The sequence below is a fragment of the Piliocolobus tephrosceles genome, chromosome 18 (genome assembly GCF_002776525.5).
Source record: "Piliocolobus tephrosceles isolate RC106 chromosome 18, ASM277652v3, whole genome shotgun sequence".
NCBI classification, from domain to species: domain Eukaryota; kingdom Metazoa; phylum Chordata; class Mammalia; order Primates; family Cercopithecidae; genus Piliocolobus; species Piliocolobus tephrosceles.
Genome location: NC_045451.1, coordinates 69,740,941 through 69,757,433, shown reverse-complemented (window position 1 = coordinate 69,757,433; position 16,493 = coordinate 69,740,941). Strand labels below are relative to the sequence as shown.

The 16,493-nt window shown below is 41.0% G+C and overlaps 2 protein-coding genes across 19 annotated transcripts in view; both read right to left on the bottom strand.

The window, feature by feature from the left end:
- Positions 1-12,848, bottom strand: part of ANKRD12 (ankyrin repeat domain 12) — a 132,475-nt gene extending 119,627 nt beyond the window's left edge. For 4 of the 12 annotated variants that reach the window (XM_023228390.3, XM_023228396.3, XM_023228401.3 and 1 more), the window contains exon 1: positions 12,510-12,642. The gene's annotated coding sequence lies outside the window, so the exon portion shown is untranslated. Of the gene's footprint in view, positions 1-12,004; positions 12,028-12,168; positions 12,292-12,333; positions 12,356-12,509 lie in introns of those variants that run through there. The other 8 variants (XM_023228391.3, XM_023228403.3, XM_023228392.2 and 5 more) reach the window with 7 other exon arrangements.
- A 2,500-nt stretch (positions 12,849-15,348) lies between these two features.
- NDUFV2 (NADH:ubiquinone oxidoreductase core subunit V2) overlaps positions 15,349-16,493 on the bottom strand; it is a 36,561-nt gene continuing 35,416 nt past the window's right edge. For all 7 annotated transcript variants that reach the window (XM_023228406.3, XM_026456004.2, XM_026456003.2 and 4 more), the window contains one exon: positions 15,349-15,499. In XM_023228406.3, coding sequence (XP_023084174.2) covers positions 15,406-15,499 — 94 coding nt within the window. In that variant the 3' untranslated portion in view covers positions 15,349-15,405. The remainder of the gene's footprint in view (positions 15,500-16,493) is intronic.

Sequence of the window (16,493 nt, the reverse complement as noted above, 5' to 3'; positions counted from 1 at the left end):
TCAGTTTCCTATTTTAAAACGACGTCCATTCCAATTCTGAAATTCTACCGTTCTTTATCTCCCCCAACCATCACTTTCCTCAATACAGACATCATGAAAAGCATGTTCAATAAACACTAGCTAGTCTAAATGAACTAATTCTCCTTAAAACTTCAACAAAAATGAATTAAGTCTGTGATGTTAACTTATTTAAGTGTGGGTATTTCCTTTAGCTATCATATCCTAGTTTGCTCATGCAATTATTCTATCACTTAGCATTTACTAAACACTTAACATGTCACATAATGGAACTAAGATGAACAACACACAATCCTAGCCTGAAGAGAACTGACAGCTTTTAACAGGAAAAAGACAACTTAATTACTATGCAGAATAATAAATGCTATGTAAGCAAGCACCCAATTTGGGTGCATGTGTACGGAGGTAGGGGTGGGGAATTTCAAGAAGAGGGAACACTAAAATAGAGTCTTGAGAATGACTGAGGCAGGCAGATATAGATGGGGCTGGTGTGGGAGGAGGATAAGCATATGCACAGGTGTACACACATGCACACACAGAAGCAGACCACAATGAAGGAACAGCAAAAAACTGAAGCAGAGTGGGATAGAAAATGAGGCTGAAGAAAGCAGGAAGGGATCTCATCATGAAGCCCCTTGTCATTGTGTAGTCTGTTCTTTATGGTAACAAAAAAGGCTTCCAAAAAAGTAGTGACAATTCGAGTATTGTGTTCAGAAAGGTGCCCTTGGTGAAACTCTGAAAGATGGACTTAAGAGGAATTAGCTAGGACACAAGGAGACCACTTAAAGCACAATGACCAGATTGTGGTGGGAGGTGGGTCACAGGGGGCAGGGGTGGAAGAGTAAACAAGAACAAGAAGGCTAGAATGAAACCTAAGTTTCCTGCTCCAGCAATAAATAAGGAGTAAAATTGCTTTGGAAATAATTTAAATAAGCAATTAGCATTTATCTGTTGTATTTATCTTCTAATAGTAATAATACCTCAAACTTTTAAAAACTAAAATTCTTGTTATCTCATCAAATATTTACAAGACATTAAAGAGATGTTTTTGACTATGTGAAACACCTGATTATAAGGGATCACATTTTAACAATGCATTTAGAGTTTGTAAATAAATATGGGCAGTTATATTTACAATTATCTATTTGCCTAGGGTATCTTATACATACATACATATACATACGTGTGTGTGTGTGTGTGTGTGTGTGTGTATTCTCCCCCCTCCAGAATTACTACGGTAGGTATATAAAATATTCATCTGCAATTGAGACGGTTGACACAGATGACTTCTAAAGGTCTGAGATTTTTAAAATGAGTTGCTGAGTTTACTGACCTTCTGGCCCTAACAGGTTCTAAATTGCTGCAACTTCCATAAACCAGTAGAGGGCTGCAACAGCTCAGAGAAAATGGTGAGGCAGCTTTACTTGCATTTCTGGCACAGGGAGCAGAAAATACTACCAATGCTGAAAAGTAGAAACCTAACAGCCACTGTATTCACTTCACTGTCAATAGGGAAAAAGCTTACAGATTCTAAAAGGATTCTAAAATTCTGAAAACTAGAAACATCCACAATTAAGAATTCTGCCATCTCCTTTCTCTTCCAGCAAAACGGTAAACTGTTTGAAGGCCAAGTAAAATTTCACAGAATAAGTACGGGGAAAAAGTCTATCAAAATGAGTTGGCAATTCACCACTTCCTTTTAGACCTATTGCACCACACAACTGATCTTCCTAAAATAATTATTTTGTTTCTTTCCTCTCAAATCTATACTTCATCAGTTTTGTTCTGCATATAGTGGAGTGTTGAAGTTTAGCTTTCACAAGATTTCTAGGTACATTCCTACCTCATATATAAATCTTATTTTCAACTCCTCTAGTCACACTGCTCTCAATACTATATATAATGTGCAACAGAGTTAAGATGGAAGAGATCAGGCTTCACTGAATAAGTCACAGTTGAGATGAACCAAGAAGAAACAAAAGGATTTAAATAGGTCTAGAGAAAAGGGAAAGTTCATCATGCTATTTTTTGTACCTTTTAAATTATCTAAAATATTCTAAATAAATTTTTTTTGTATTTTATTTTTGCCCCCTCTGTGGCCCCCTCCAAAAGATAGGCTATTGCAGCCAATCTATGCAACATATCATAACAATTATAAATAAGGCTGGTGCTACTCTTAAGTACTACTCACAGCTTAATCCCCAAAAGTGCCCTGTCTCACTTTTACTGCTTTCTATAAAAATGATAGGCACATACTTCAGCCTTAAATGAAAGGATTTTTTAATTATTTAAATAATGGACACAGTTTTAGCAGTGGTACATAAGATAAATGAGATTGGGACAGGTCATTAAGAAATCAGAATAGTTTACAATAATCACTGCCTCTGCAATATAAGCCTCAGATCCTAAAAACTACGTCCAAATTCTTGATGCAGTTGCGGAGAGCTGAAATCAATCCCTACAAGACAGCAATCCAAGTAACAAAGTATTTCTAACTTACATACAACATCATTTCCACCCTGATCCAACAATATCATGGGTTATAACACTGCTCAAATTACAGATTAAAATTGACACTTCCATGACTATACCAGGACCGAATTGTTTGGGCCTTTATTTTAGTCTTGATCTGCTACCTTTTTCTTTATCCTGCTTACTCTCCAACATAAACCTACCTCCTACAATATACACTAGATTTCAGAACAACACTACATTCCAGGCATTCAAAGGAAAACACACTTTAAACTGGTTTAATGTAGCATTATATGTCAGTGGTAGCTCTTCTGACCAAAGTCCTTTAGAATTATAAACTGTTTTCCCTGACAAAGCATGCTGATGAGAAGGAGGAGAAATACGGTAATGGAGGGACCAGAACAGAGTAATTTCACTGTATCCTAATAGCTGAAAGAAAGTAGTATGAAAAGTCTGATACTCTGAAAACTCCAACAATGCAAAAGAATAAGCGCGTATTTGGTTGGTTTTTACTTTTTTTTTTTAGTTTTACGGAGATGGAAGCTCATTATGCTGGCCCGGCTACTTTCAAAATCCTGGCCTCAAGCAATCCTCTCACCTCTGCCTCCCACAGTGATGGGATTACAGGTGTGTGCCAATATGCCCAGCCAAAACTCCTCTTTTTGTGGATGGAGTCTCACTATTTTGGCCCAGGCTGGGCTCAAACTCATGCTCCTCCCACCTCAACCTTCTAGAGTAGCTGGGATTACAGGCATGTGCCACTGTGCCAGGCTTGGTTTTATTTTTTAAAAAGAACACTTTCTGACATATAACCACACAAATGTTTTTGAATCGGGGGAGAAAAAGGCAAATGTCACTGATGGTGCAAATGTTAAGCAGGTTTACTAAAGGAATTATAAAAAGTAATGCCTAAAAAAGAAATTAACGACTCTCTAAGAATCTAAGAGTTCTACGGCAAAAACTGAACCTCCATTTCCAAGTCAGTGATTCTCGGCCTCTTTGAAGAGACCTATTTCAGTACCTAAAACACACAGGTCCTTTTCCCTGAACTCATATTTACCAAAAAATCTACAACTTCAAAACACACACACAACCTCTTCCTAATTATGCATCTTGATTTTAGGTAATTACCTCTTCTTGCTAGATTTTAAGTTGCCCATAAAGACAGAATGCCTTCTTCAGATATGTGCTTACAACTGGGGCCTAAAACCTTAAGAACCTTTCTAAATAGTTACCTCCTATTTAAATTCTATACTTCTAGAATTACTTTCTAAGAAAATGCGTATTATATCATTTCCCACCTTGGAAATTAATTTTTATTAAGCCCCTCATCCTAGTAATTGTGGCTGTTCTCAACTGCTACCCACTTTTGGTCCCAGTCCATCCTCTTATACCAGTCAGACCATCCTCTTGCCACTGTCACTGAGGTGATTTCTCATTCATTCAATAAATACATGCTAACCATTTACAACGTGATGGAATAGAGAACAAAACAGAATGATTTGTTTCTTTACACGGCTTACCATGTTTCTTTCCACATCAACTAGAAAGTAATTTGGATGATTAAGGAATAATACTATCCTCCTATGTGATTATGTCTGTATTTTGTTTCCTGAGTGTGAATTCTTAAAAAGACACATACTATAATATTGCCTTCACTTGTAGCTTCCCAAATCCCTGCCTCAACAATGCTATATGTAGTGCTGTACCTAGAGACATTCCTTTAAAAACTGTTAATTATGTGTTTAAAACTTCACTACATCCAGAGTCTGGCATGGTGGCATACGCCTGTAATCCTAGCTACAAGAGAGGCTGGGACAGGAGGATTCCTTGAGACCAGGAGTTTGAGGCTGCAGTGAGCTATGATGGCACCACTGTACTCCAGCCTGGGCAATAGAGCAAGAACCCATATCTAAAAATAAAACTAATAAAAACTTCATTATATCTACAGTACTTGTTCATTGTGGTAAAACTGGAAAATTCAGAAAAGAGAAGATAAAAATTCCAGAGACTTTCAAATTCAAGAACCCATTACATTTTCAGACTGAATACTTCATGACTTTTCACTTTTTACTCCTTGTAAAAATCCATAATCATAATAAAAATTACATATTTTTCCCCTAAAGCATCTAAATTTATAACTTTATCTTTTCTTTTAAGATCATCATCTTTGAAGGTGCAGTACTGAAAGGCAGCAATACAGTCACCATCACTTACTAGATATGTGTAACTTTAAATGATTTAACTTGAACCTTAGCTGCCTATGATCAACTATGGAGTAGTTGTAATTATATCTCTGCCAGTCTATTAGCACTTCCTAATGAATATGACTCAAGTGTGAGACTACATGTTTCCCCTATGCTCAAAAGATTCTGTTTTCTGCTACTCCCACCCTAACGTCTGAGTATACAAAAGCTATAGGGAGGGGAAATTCTTAGACTAGGAGTGTGAATGGAATAATAAAAGAGCATAAAGAGTAATCACCCCAATAGGGCAGTAGTACTCTGGAGAGAGCCTGTTTCTTCTGGGGTTTCTGAAGTGGCAATGGTGCTATAAAATAATATTTGTAACATATAGAAGATCAATAATCACTAATATATAAAGATTATGCAAAGGGAGGTTGGAGAATTAATAACCTTTTTATTATAGTCTTTAAACAATTGCATACAATAATTGCATGCTGTAAAACCCTAATAAAAATGTTAAAATATTATTTGTTTAAATTATTGATTGCTACTCCTAGAAGTTTTGAGTAAGAAAAAAAGAGAATGGCCAAAGGATATGATGTGTCAAGTCACAGTAGAGAAAATGCAAATGATTAGTTTCTCATGTGTTAGCTAATGTAAAATGAAAGTGGTAATATAATTTTCAAGTTTAACAACACAAATATAGGTATGTAAGTATAGATTAATTTTGAATGGGCCCTTCCAGGAAAGAGCGCTAGTGCCTGAAGGAAGAGGAGGAGCCCCAAAGGATGAAAAAGGACAAGGGAAAGAATGAGTAAGCCAATTTGCTGTAAACCATTCTTGCTTACTTTCAATAACATGAGGACAAATAGAAACACAGTAAAGGGGGGGGGGTGGTGGTGGTGTTTGGTCATATTCAACTGCAGCTTAAAGAGAATTCTCGGCAGGGAGCAATGGTTCACGCCTGTAATCCCAGCACTTCGGGAGGCTGAGGTGGGTGGATCACGAGGTCAGGAGTTCGAGACCAGTCTGGCCAAGACAGTGAAACCCCGTCTCTACTAAAAATACAAAAAATTTGCCAGGTATGGTTGCGGGTGCCTGTAATCCCAGCTACTGGGGAGGATGGGGCAGGAGAATCGCTTGAACCCGGGAGGTGGAGGTTGCAGTACGCCAAGATCATGCCATTGCACCCCAGCCTGGGCGACACGTGTGAGACTTCATCTCAAAAAAAAAAAAAAAAAAAAAAAAACAGGGGGAGGGGGGAGGGACTGCATTGGGGAGTTATACCTGATATAAATGATGAATTGATGGGTGCTGACGAGTTGATGGGTGCAGCACACCAACATGGCACAAGTATACATATGTAACAAACCTGCACGTTATGCACATGTACCCTAGAACTTAAAGTATAATAATAATTAAAAAAAAAATATGTTCAACAACAAAAAAAAAAACAAAAAAAACAATGTTCTTCACTCGTGATATGTTTTTACAAATCCTGGAAGATAAGCATAATTTCTGAAGGCTGAATAACCACTACTGGATGATCATGTCAACTATAAATATATTAGTGAACTGGACTGATCTTAAGAAAAAATTTCTCAAAGTAACAAACTTAAATTTATATAATTTATAAATTTCAACTTAAGTTCTTGAGTAAAAAAGATCCAGTTAGAGATATTCTGGCAACAACTTTCTGAAGTGTTTTCTTAACTAGATATTTAAGGTATCTACACTTACATGTAACATATATGAAGGTATCTAATAGTATGCAGCATACAGAAGCTCAAAAGAAGTTCTTTTCCTTGATTACCAAGTAACTCCCAAGTAGTGAGAATTAAACTCTGGTAGAAAGGATTTATTTTAACTCAGTGGTTCCAAGACTAACATGGAACACTGGAATGCAAGTCAAGGTTTTATTCCTAGTTACAATATTCTTGCGCAAATTACGGTAGGAAATGTGTTACGAAATTTTAATTTTCTTATCTAATCGTCTTTATCATCATTAACCATTAGAACTAAACTTTTTTTTTTTTTTGAGATAGCATCGCTCTGTCTCCCAGGCTGGAGTGCAGTGGCTCAATCTTGGCTCCCTGCAACCTCCACCTCCCAGGTTCAACCAATTCTCCTGCCTCAGCCTCCCAAGTAGCTGGGATTACAGGGGTGCGTCACCACGCCCAGCTAATTTTTCTGTATTTTTTAGTAAACGGGGTTTCGCCATGTTAGTCAGACTGGTCTCAAACTCCTGACCTCAGGTGATCTGCCAGCCTCAGCCTTCCAAAGTGCTGGGATTACAGGAGTGAGCCACTAGGCGCCTGGCCCATTACCACTAATTATTAAAGCTGTACAAGGAATGTTTTTAATGTTTACCTCTACTCTGTTTCAGAAGAGGAGACAGAATAGAAAGTTGTGTACAATTTGAATTTCGTGGGAGAAAATAAAAGTGCATGTCTCTCCTCCTTTCTCTTCCTTTAGGTTTGCTAATGCTTCTCTTTCATGAGTGAATTTCAAAGGAATCTAACATTACTCCAGATAATTTTAACCTGGATTCAATCCATGGCTCAATATCATCAGATTACCTGACAATCCTCGTTTTGCCTTACTGAGCTGTGAGGTTCAAAACAGAATCAGATGTAAAAAGCACTGTGTGAACTACAAAGCACTATCATTTTTAAGGTACTATTTTTCTTTTATCTTGAGAGTCAATATAGTTATTTCTAGGTAGAAGAGAGAGCCACAAATGGTTTTTGTTCTCTATTAGAAGTCAGCATGCCGACAAAACTCCTATGTAGGAGGAAAAATCTGAAATCTGAGAAGCTATAGAGGTCTATTATAACTCTTTGCTATTGTTACAATAAGAGACTACATATCCAGGTAAGGTGGCTAAAACCTGTAATCTCAGCTACTAGGGAGGGTGAAGCAGGAGGACTGCTTGAGGTCAGGAGTTCGAGACCAAGACCAGTCTGAGCAACATAGTGAGACCTTGGCTCTAAAACAAAACAAAAACAAACAAAAACCCTATTTATTTTAAAAGGTTAACAATTCCCCAACCTATGCATATTATTAGAGACTATTAATCTTATATTGTCAAAATAAGATAACAGACACAAGGTAGTTAAAAATGTACTTATCGCTAACATTTGTGTTATTTTTCCCAGTTATGGCCTAAATACACACTGATAACCAGAAAAGTAAAATATTACATATTTTGAAATAATTTTAGCCCAATAAACAGATGTTAAGGAATTGGCCAAAGATGACACAATTTTTTTAATTTTTAGAATTTTTTTAAAGTCAAAGAAAAAGAAATGACTTCCACCCCATAACTTGCAGCTTCATAATCTACCTCCTTCAAGTTGGAAATGTCTCCATGTTACAACTGAATTTTCTAAGGACTTATGTTTGAATTTAAGTTTCAGAATTTTGGAGGATCGCACTAATCAGAAAACCTGATCTTGGATACTGTTTTCTAAGCTGGACAAACTCAGCAAATTTTCTATTGCTGGATCTATTCCCTTATGAAAGTCCTAAATGAGTTTGGTTAGTTTTTTCTTCAGTCACTGTGACGAAAGAACGTCTCTTTAGAAGAATGGTATCAATAGAAAGGTGGAATTTTTTTAAGGATAGCCTCATATTATATGAACAACCATGGCCCTTTCTGTAGCTGGTAAGAATAATGTGCTCTGATGACTAATAAAAAACCACCACCACAGCAACAAGTATATCTCCATCTCATAAAAAGGATTGCTGGCCTATGTTCTATGATTCCCATAAGGGTACTTTTTTTTTTTTCCCTTCGGACCACCAAGAAGGTAGAATAGCTGGCCCCCAAACGTTTTTCATGAAATCTGAAATTTAAGAACCCCTGCCTTAAAACTCTTAGAAAACCAACTTAATTAGAGGCACAGCAGATAAATGGTTAATAAGGCAGGACAATGAAATCTATTATTTAGTGTGTAAAATCTACACCTCACACAACTGTTCACAGCCTCAGTTTCCTCTCCATTTTACAAGGTTATTATGAAAATTACCTAAAATGTTTCACTTAAAACGGAGATTTGCATATTCTAAGTGTTCAGCAAATATTATCTATGATTATTAGTAGCTTTATTTTCAAGACTATAAAAACTCCGATAATCTATGTAATACTACAATACTGATGTTGGTTTCCAGGATTATCAATTTAAAGCACTAAGAGGTTTCAAACTTAACAGCAAAGGCAAACAAAAACTGTTTTTAACACTTATAAATATTTTAGATATACCAGATAACCTTAACATGAACTATTCAAAGACGAGTTTTTAAAGAAATCATCTCCTGCTTTTCCGTATCTGAAAACTAGCAAGAGTCAAATAAATTAACATTGCTACTAAGATTACTTTCACTATTACTTTTAAAAAGCCATTGTCTGTTACAGAAACAGATTATGAATGCATGAGTATATATGAGAATATTTTCAAATGCTAAAGAAACTTCATATTCTCCAGGGAAAGTCAGACTAATAACTGCAATATTTAAAATGTTCATAAGCAGCTTCACTAAGGTTAGAAATAAGTGAGGATCGGAAAATGTATCTACAGGAGTTATAATCTGTAAAACAGCAGAAGATGAAAACAAAGCTAGGGCTATGCAAAAATCCAGGGATCTAAACACCTTGTTACGCTTTAAGAATTTTATTTTCTTTAAAAATAACATCACCACGTTGTACAGAAGTTTACAGTATACAATGTGCTTTCTAAAGTATTCTCATTTGTTCCACAGAACATTAAATTATGCGGGAAAATTACTTTTGCAGGTTAAGAAGGCAAGGTTATTATTATTATTGTATTTTTAAAGTTGCAGCTGATAGAAGGCAAGGTTCTGAAAGTGAATGCGATATGTCAAAAACCATTGTTAGGAAGTCAGGAAGTGATAAATCAAGAATTTAAACCCAGGCCTTCTCACTTACATTTCAACGTCCTTTCCACAACTCCATAAAACTTCTAAAGAGGCAAATTAGCGTCTTCACAGAAAGAAACCTCTCGGTCAAACCACAGGTTGTTTTTAACTAGCTGCAGACTAGCTTTAAGTCTTTTCACCTTTATTTTCTCGTATGTAAAAATAAAGGAAATGAGTAAGAAAATCAGAGGTCCCTTCCAGTCCCAAGGATAAATCTCAACACTGTACCCTTTAAAAGGCATACGCATTTTACAAATACATGTTGTAAGCAACAAATTCCAAGTTAGAAAACAGTGTCAAGAGCTCTTAAGCAATCTACAGCAATAATTAGACAAATTCTTCATGACCACCTGATACATGTTACTTTAATATGACTAAGTCTATATACAGAAAGTAGTAGGAAAAACCTCTTATGAACTATGATGGAAATGACTCCATTAACTATCCTCTTTTTGGACTGAAATAATGCTATTAAAACTTAAGAATGGTTTAAAGAAAAGTTTACGTGTCAGCTAATACCAAGAAATCAAAATGATACTTTTACAACCACTCTTAGTATTTTTTTAAGAATAAAAATCTCTTCTCCAACGAAGGGTTTTCCAAATATCCTACCATTTCTCCAACCTACTTCAAAAGAGTATCAGTCATGTTTTCCAACTTCTATAGGGAAAAAAGTAATATTGACAGCTTGATAAAAACATCTTCCTTTTAAACTCATTCTACCAGCCGGACACTAGTCTGCAAATAAAATTCAGGCTTTTTTCCCCCCTTCCGTATTAACCAGTATAAGTCTGCACAACGTATTTTCAGCTAAATTCTTTCCTCGTCTGAATATTTTTGTTCTCTTTACTCCTCCTCAAATATTCTTCATGGAATACACACCCAGAGATTTCCATTTTCCTAGTTCTGCGTAGTTCATGAAACTATTCCAGAAACTAATTCTTAACAACTACTATGAGAACTATGAGATTAAGAACATTAAAAGTATCTTACATAAGTACACTTAACACTCATTTTCCTTCCATTTTAACACCTCGTCTATCTCCAACATAAAACATATAACGAGTTAAACTTGACCTTAACCAAGATGCCTGTAGAGCTTTACAAATGTATTCAGTGCCTGTATCAAATATAAAAGATCCTTAAGCAGTAAAACCTATCTCCCCTTGTCTACAATCTCCAGGGGAAAGTATTTCAAATCTTTAAAGGTTTCGCCTTTAACCCAAATTAAAGATTTTTCTCAACAAGTTTAGTTAATATAACGAGTTCATCTTACACAGTGGACACTATTTCATTTTGCTTTTAAGCCACTTGGCACCAATAGACCATATGTTCGGCCAGTTCTGAGCTAATCTCCAGGAAAGGCTCTGTATAACAATTGAAGAAACTCAGATCTGCGCCCAAGATTTCTAACGTCCTACTGCAGCATATGTTTTTGGTTTTTTTGTTTGTTTTTCTGTTTGTTTTTGAAAAGGAGTTTCGCTCTTGTTGCCCAGGCTGGAGTGCAAATGGCACGATCTCGGCTCACTGCAACCTCTGCCGCCCGGGTTCAAGCGATTCTCCTGCCTCAGCTTCCCAAGTAGCTGGGATTACAGACATGCGCCACGACGCCTGGCTAATTTTGTATTTTTAGTAGAGATGGGGTTTCACTATATTGGTCACGCAGGTCTTGAACTCCTGACCTCAGGTGATCTACCCACCTCGGCCTCCCAAAGTGCTGGGATTATAGGCATGATGAGCCACCGCGCCCGGCCGTGCATATGTTTTTAATAAACAGTTAATTTATGTTAAAATATCTATTTCACTAGCCTTTCTTTATAATGTACACAAACCATTCTAAAATGAAAACGAAATACATGACGGAAGATGCAGGCTCATTTCAACTTTAGGATTAGAGATAATTCCGAACCATTACATACACAGCACTGGATCTGCAATACACTTCACCTTAGTTCGCAGTTTAACCACGGGTGTCCAGTGGAAATTACAATCCCTGTCACAACACTGCTTTAAATGTTTCCTAAGGTTTCAACGAGTGCAACAGTAACTTCCTATCCCAGACAGCGTCTTACTGTTATTACTAAAACAGCTGTCAGCTAAGCTTCGGATACGTCTTTGTACAACCGTTGATTCCACGCTTTGGGATCTGGAAGGATGCGTCATTCCACATCACTCCTCAAAACGAGATCTAAGCACCTGACGTGCTCCAGGGGTCTTGAAGCATCTCAAGTGGGCACTTGAAAAACGATGAACTGCCTGCCCAATGCGGCAAGGTTAGATTACGCCGACATTTAAAACAGAACTGTAGAGTGGCAGCTCTTTCCCCGGACACTACTAAAGCAGCAATTTCCCCTTCTTGCTTTCATCCACCTCTCCCAGGACCCGGGTACCTCCAACGCTCCCGGCCCGAGCGGCCCCAGCAGAATCCCCGGCGTCGGCGCACGCCCGGCGGCTAGCGACGGGAACGCGCGGCGGGCCGGGCGCGCCCCCGCCCCCGCCCCCGCGGGTCCGACCGCCGCACGCCAGCGGCGCCCTCTCGGCCGCGCACACTCACACTCGCACGCACACGCTCCTCCGGCCCCGCCATGTTCCGGGAGGCGGCGGCAGCCCAGCCCCGACAGCCGCGGCGAGGGGCGCCCGCGCCGAGGCCAGCCCGCGGTCCTCCACCCGGCCCCCGCCCCGCCCCGCGCGGCGCCCCCGCCCAGTCGGCGGCTCCCACCTGCGCCACGGCTCAAGACGCGGGGAGGGGCGGCGGCAGCGGCAGCAGGCGGGGCCCCGGCAGACCCGCGCCGGGGGGCACTAACGGCCTGTCACTGTCAGGCGGGCTACGGCCCGGGCCAGGCTGGGCGGGCGGCGCGTCGGGGCCGGTTGGGGCGGGCAGGGCGCGTCCCCTACCTTGCTCTGGGATGGGGGAACCGGAGCAGCGCAGAACTGAGGGGGTCTCCTCCCAGGCGCCGGGGACAAGCTCGAAACCGCGCCCCTCCTTCCTCCTTTCCTGTCGCCACGCCCCCCTCACCCGCACGGACCCGAGGCAAGGCCGGCGCAGGAGGCTTCACCCCCGGAACGAGTGCCTCGGCGTGGCCGTCGCTGTCGTTGTCTTCGTCGCCGCTGCAACCGCCTGTAATACCGCCGGGGCCGGGCTTGAAAACATCTCCGGTCTCGGTCAGTCTCTCACCACAGCCTCCTCGCTCCCAGGACAGGGCCGCCCCGCGATTGGCTGCGACGCGAGCACGTGACACCCACGGACACGTGACTCCCGCGGGCACGGGACGGGCGGCGTGACCGCCCCGCCCCCCGGCGCCCGCCCCTCCTGCTGCTCAGCCAGGCTCCGCGAGCTGCAGGGCGGGGAAGCGGGACGTACCAAGCGGCAGGCGGCGGAGGGGTGCGGGCCGGAACTCCGCCCTTTGTGTTGGTCGGTCTCCACGCCCCACTCGGGCTAGTGTCACCGCCTCCCCGCCGCAGACACCATCCGACAAAGGAGGGGGAATCAAAGGCTGGGTGAAGAGGCAGGGCAGGCGCCGCTGACGCTGCTGGGCAAGCGGGCTCTGCAGTAGCATTTGTGGCGACCGTGGCAGTGGCTGTGACTGGAAGCTTCTGGAAAAGGCGGCGGCGATGAAGACCTCCCACATAGGGTATTCACCTGTTATTTTTACACGGGACGGGTGGACGAGCATGATCCAACTCAGGCAAAAATGACGCTGTGACCGCAGCTCCGAGGACTAGGCGAAGTTCCCCCGCTAAGCCGGCGGCGGCCGCCTGGCCCCGCAGCAGGCGGGAGAAGCTGCACCTGCGCCGAGCCCGCCGCCCCCCGCCCCAGGTGGAGCCCTGGGCCCCGCCCCGAAAGCGCGGTAGCGTCCACCCGCCCTGGGACCAGGGGATCTAGAGCGCGTCCCCTTCCAGCCACGCCTTCCAGTGGCCTCTTTAAAGAGAAATTCAGTGCACGTTCCCACACGTAGTGTTGGGGATTCGAGAGGGAGCTGCTCAGGTACTGGGAAGGGTGCCTGAGGAAAACTGACCGTCGCAGCGTGGCAACCCGGGTACTCACTTCCTTCTGGGCGCGTATTATTTACGCAGAGGTTAATCTGCAACAACAGCGTCCGTTTATGACTTACTGCATGCAGTTATAAGTTTATGTTAAACTGTCCTTTAGTCTTGATGAACCGAGGGTTCAGATGTGAAATGACGTTCAGACCTGACAGGGACGGCGAGGTCCCATCACATTACTATATAAAGCATAAACCTGCATTAGAGATCAGGAGTTTTCCCTTTCCTGGGTTCCTGATTTTTCCCACCTACAAATCATTAGGGTCAACAAGACTAGAAAGAGAGCACCTTACGGCTAGAAGTGGAATAGTGTTACATTTAATTTGGTTATTTATGGCCGGGCACGGTGGCTCAAGCCTGTAATCCCAGCACTTTGGGAGGCCGAGACGGGCGGACCACGAGGTCAGGAGATCGAGACCATCCTGGCTAACACTGTGAAACCCCGTCTCTACTAAAAAACATAAAAAACTAGCTGTGCGAGGTGGCGGCCGCGTGTAGTCCCAGCTACTCAGGAGGCTGAGGCAGAATGGCCTGAACCCGGGAGGCGGAGCTTGCAGTGAGCTGAGATCCGGCCACTGCACTCCAGCCCCTGCGACAGAGCGAGACTCCGTCTCAAAAAAAAAAAAAAAAAAAAAAAAATTTGGTTATTTATGATGGGAAATACAAAGAAAAAGTCGCCTATGAGAAAGTCAAGTGAGCTCCAGGGTAGGGCATTTTCATTACTTTTTTGTGCCACTTGGAAAATTAACTGTTGTTTACCTTCTCCCAATTAAAAAAACAAAATCCTTAAAGACATACTTAAAAATAATCGTTATAGCCGAACGCGGTGGCTCACGCCTGTAATCCCAGCAATTTGGGAGGCTGAGGCAGGCAGATGGCTTGAGCCTGGGAGTTTGAGACCAGCCAGAGCAACACAGTAAGACTCTGTCTCTAAAAAAATATGAAAATTAACCAGGCTGGTGGCACCTCTCTGAGACCAGAGTATTGCAGTGAGCCATGATCACACCACTGTACTCCTGCCTGGGGACACAGCCTGTCTCAAAAAATAAAAAATAAAATAGGGAATGGTCTGTTTCAAGTACAAGTGACTTTGAGAAATCAAGGATTAGATAAATCTAATATATATAAATTTATTCATGCATTAAAGCTGGCTCATCCTATTTGCAAAACTAATGTACTACAGCTAGTTTCTTAATACACAAATGGTTTTATCCTTTTTTCTAAGTTGTAATATCCATACCACTGCAGAGTGTACATCATCATACTTCCAATACCTTCACCCAATTATTTTTTGTGTACTTGCAGTGTCAGAATAGCTAAGGATAATGTCAAAAGTGTTTTGGACCTTTCTTTTTTAAAAATGGTAATGCTTTGGTCGGGCACCGTGGCTCATGCCTGTAATCCTTGCAGTGAGCCGAGTTGCCCCACTGCACTCCAGCCTGGGAGACACAGCGAGACTCCGTCTCAAAAAAAAAAAATAAAAAAATAAAAAAGGGTAATGCTTCTGGAGACTAGAGACAATTACCATATCCTCCTTAAACCTACAGTGCACCTGAGGTCTCACAGTCATAGATAGAAGACTTTAAAATGGTCCTCTGTCATTATGACATAATACTTAGAGCTGCAAGTTGCTAAGGTTACCACGAGGATATACACAGAGCAGAATAAACAAATAATATAAAAAGTTTATGTAGATTGGAAGTCCATATTTTATTTCTCTAGTGACATATTTACAGTTCAATATAGATTAAAGGCCTGCTTGTACGCCAAAGCCAGGCCCCTTGGGTGGTTCAGTCATAGAGGTAAGACCTCCAGCTGGCTCACAAGAGAAGCGTCCACTCCTGAAATGAAAAGTAATATTAAACTATTAATGATTAACATTTGTAAATTTCTACTTAAATTGTAATTGTTACCTCACAAGAGCCCAGTTAACTGTTTTTACCCCAAGAACTAGCATGGATTATTTAATTCAAACATTTCAAGTGATGCAAGATTTTCTCTTCCTAAATAGGGAAAAACATCAGACTTCACCATAAACATAAAAAATACAAAAGTAGCACTAACAATAGTTCCTATTTACTGAGCAGTATGCATACATGAGCTCATTTAATCTTTACAATGCCACAAGACAAGTGATACTGGCTTTATTTTACAGATGAGAAACCAAATTTGGGAGATTGAGCATCTACCCAAGAATCAAAGCAAAGAACTATGGCAAAAATACCCAACCCCAGTGAACATTTTTAAAAACCATGTTTTTTGTTGTTGTTGTTGTTGTTCTGCATGGCAAGGCGGGTTTACTGAGCAGAAACAAAGTTACCTTTTGTTTCTTTGAGGCAAATGGAGTTTCTTTTTCTTTTTGAATGTGATTTTTTTTTTTAAATTTTTATTATTATACTTTAAGTTCTAGGGTGCATGTGCATAACGTGCAGGTTTGTTACATATGTATACTTGTGCCATGTTGGTGTGCTGCACCCATCAACTCGTCAGCACCCATCAATTCGTCATTTATATCAGGTATAACTCCCAATGCAATCCCTCCCCCCTCCCCATGATAGGCCCCGGTGTGTGATGTTCCCCTTCCCGAGTCCAGGTGATCTCATTGTTCAGTTCCCACCTATGAGTGAGAACATGCAGTGTTTGGTTTTCTCTTCTTGTGATAGTTTGCTAAGAACGATGGTTTCCAGCTGCATCCATGTCTCTACAAAGGATGCAAACTCATCCTTTTTTATGGCTGCATAGTATTCCATGGTGTATATGTGCCACATTTTCTTAATCCAGTCTGTCACTGATGGACATTTGGGTTGATTCCAAGTCTTTGCTATTGTGGCACTA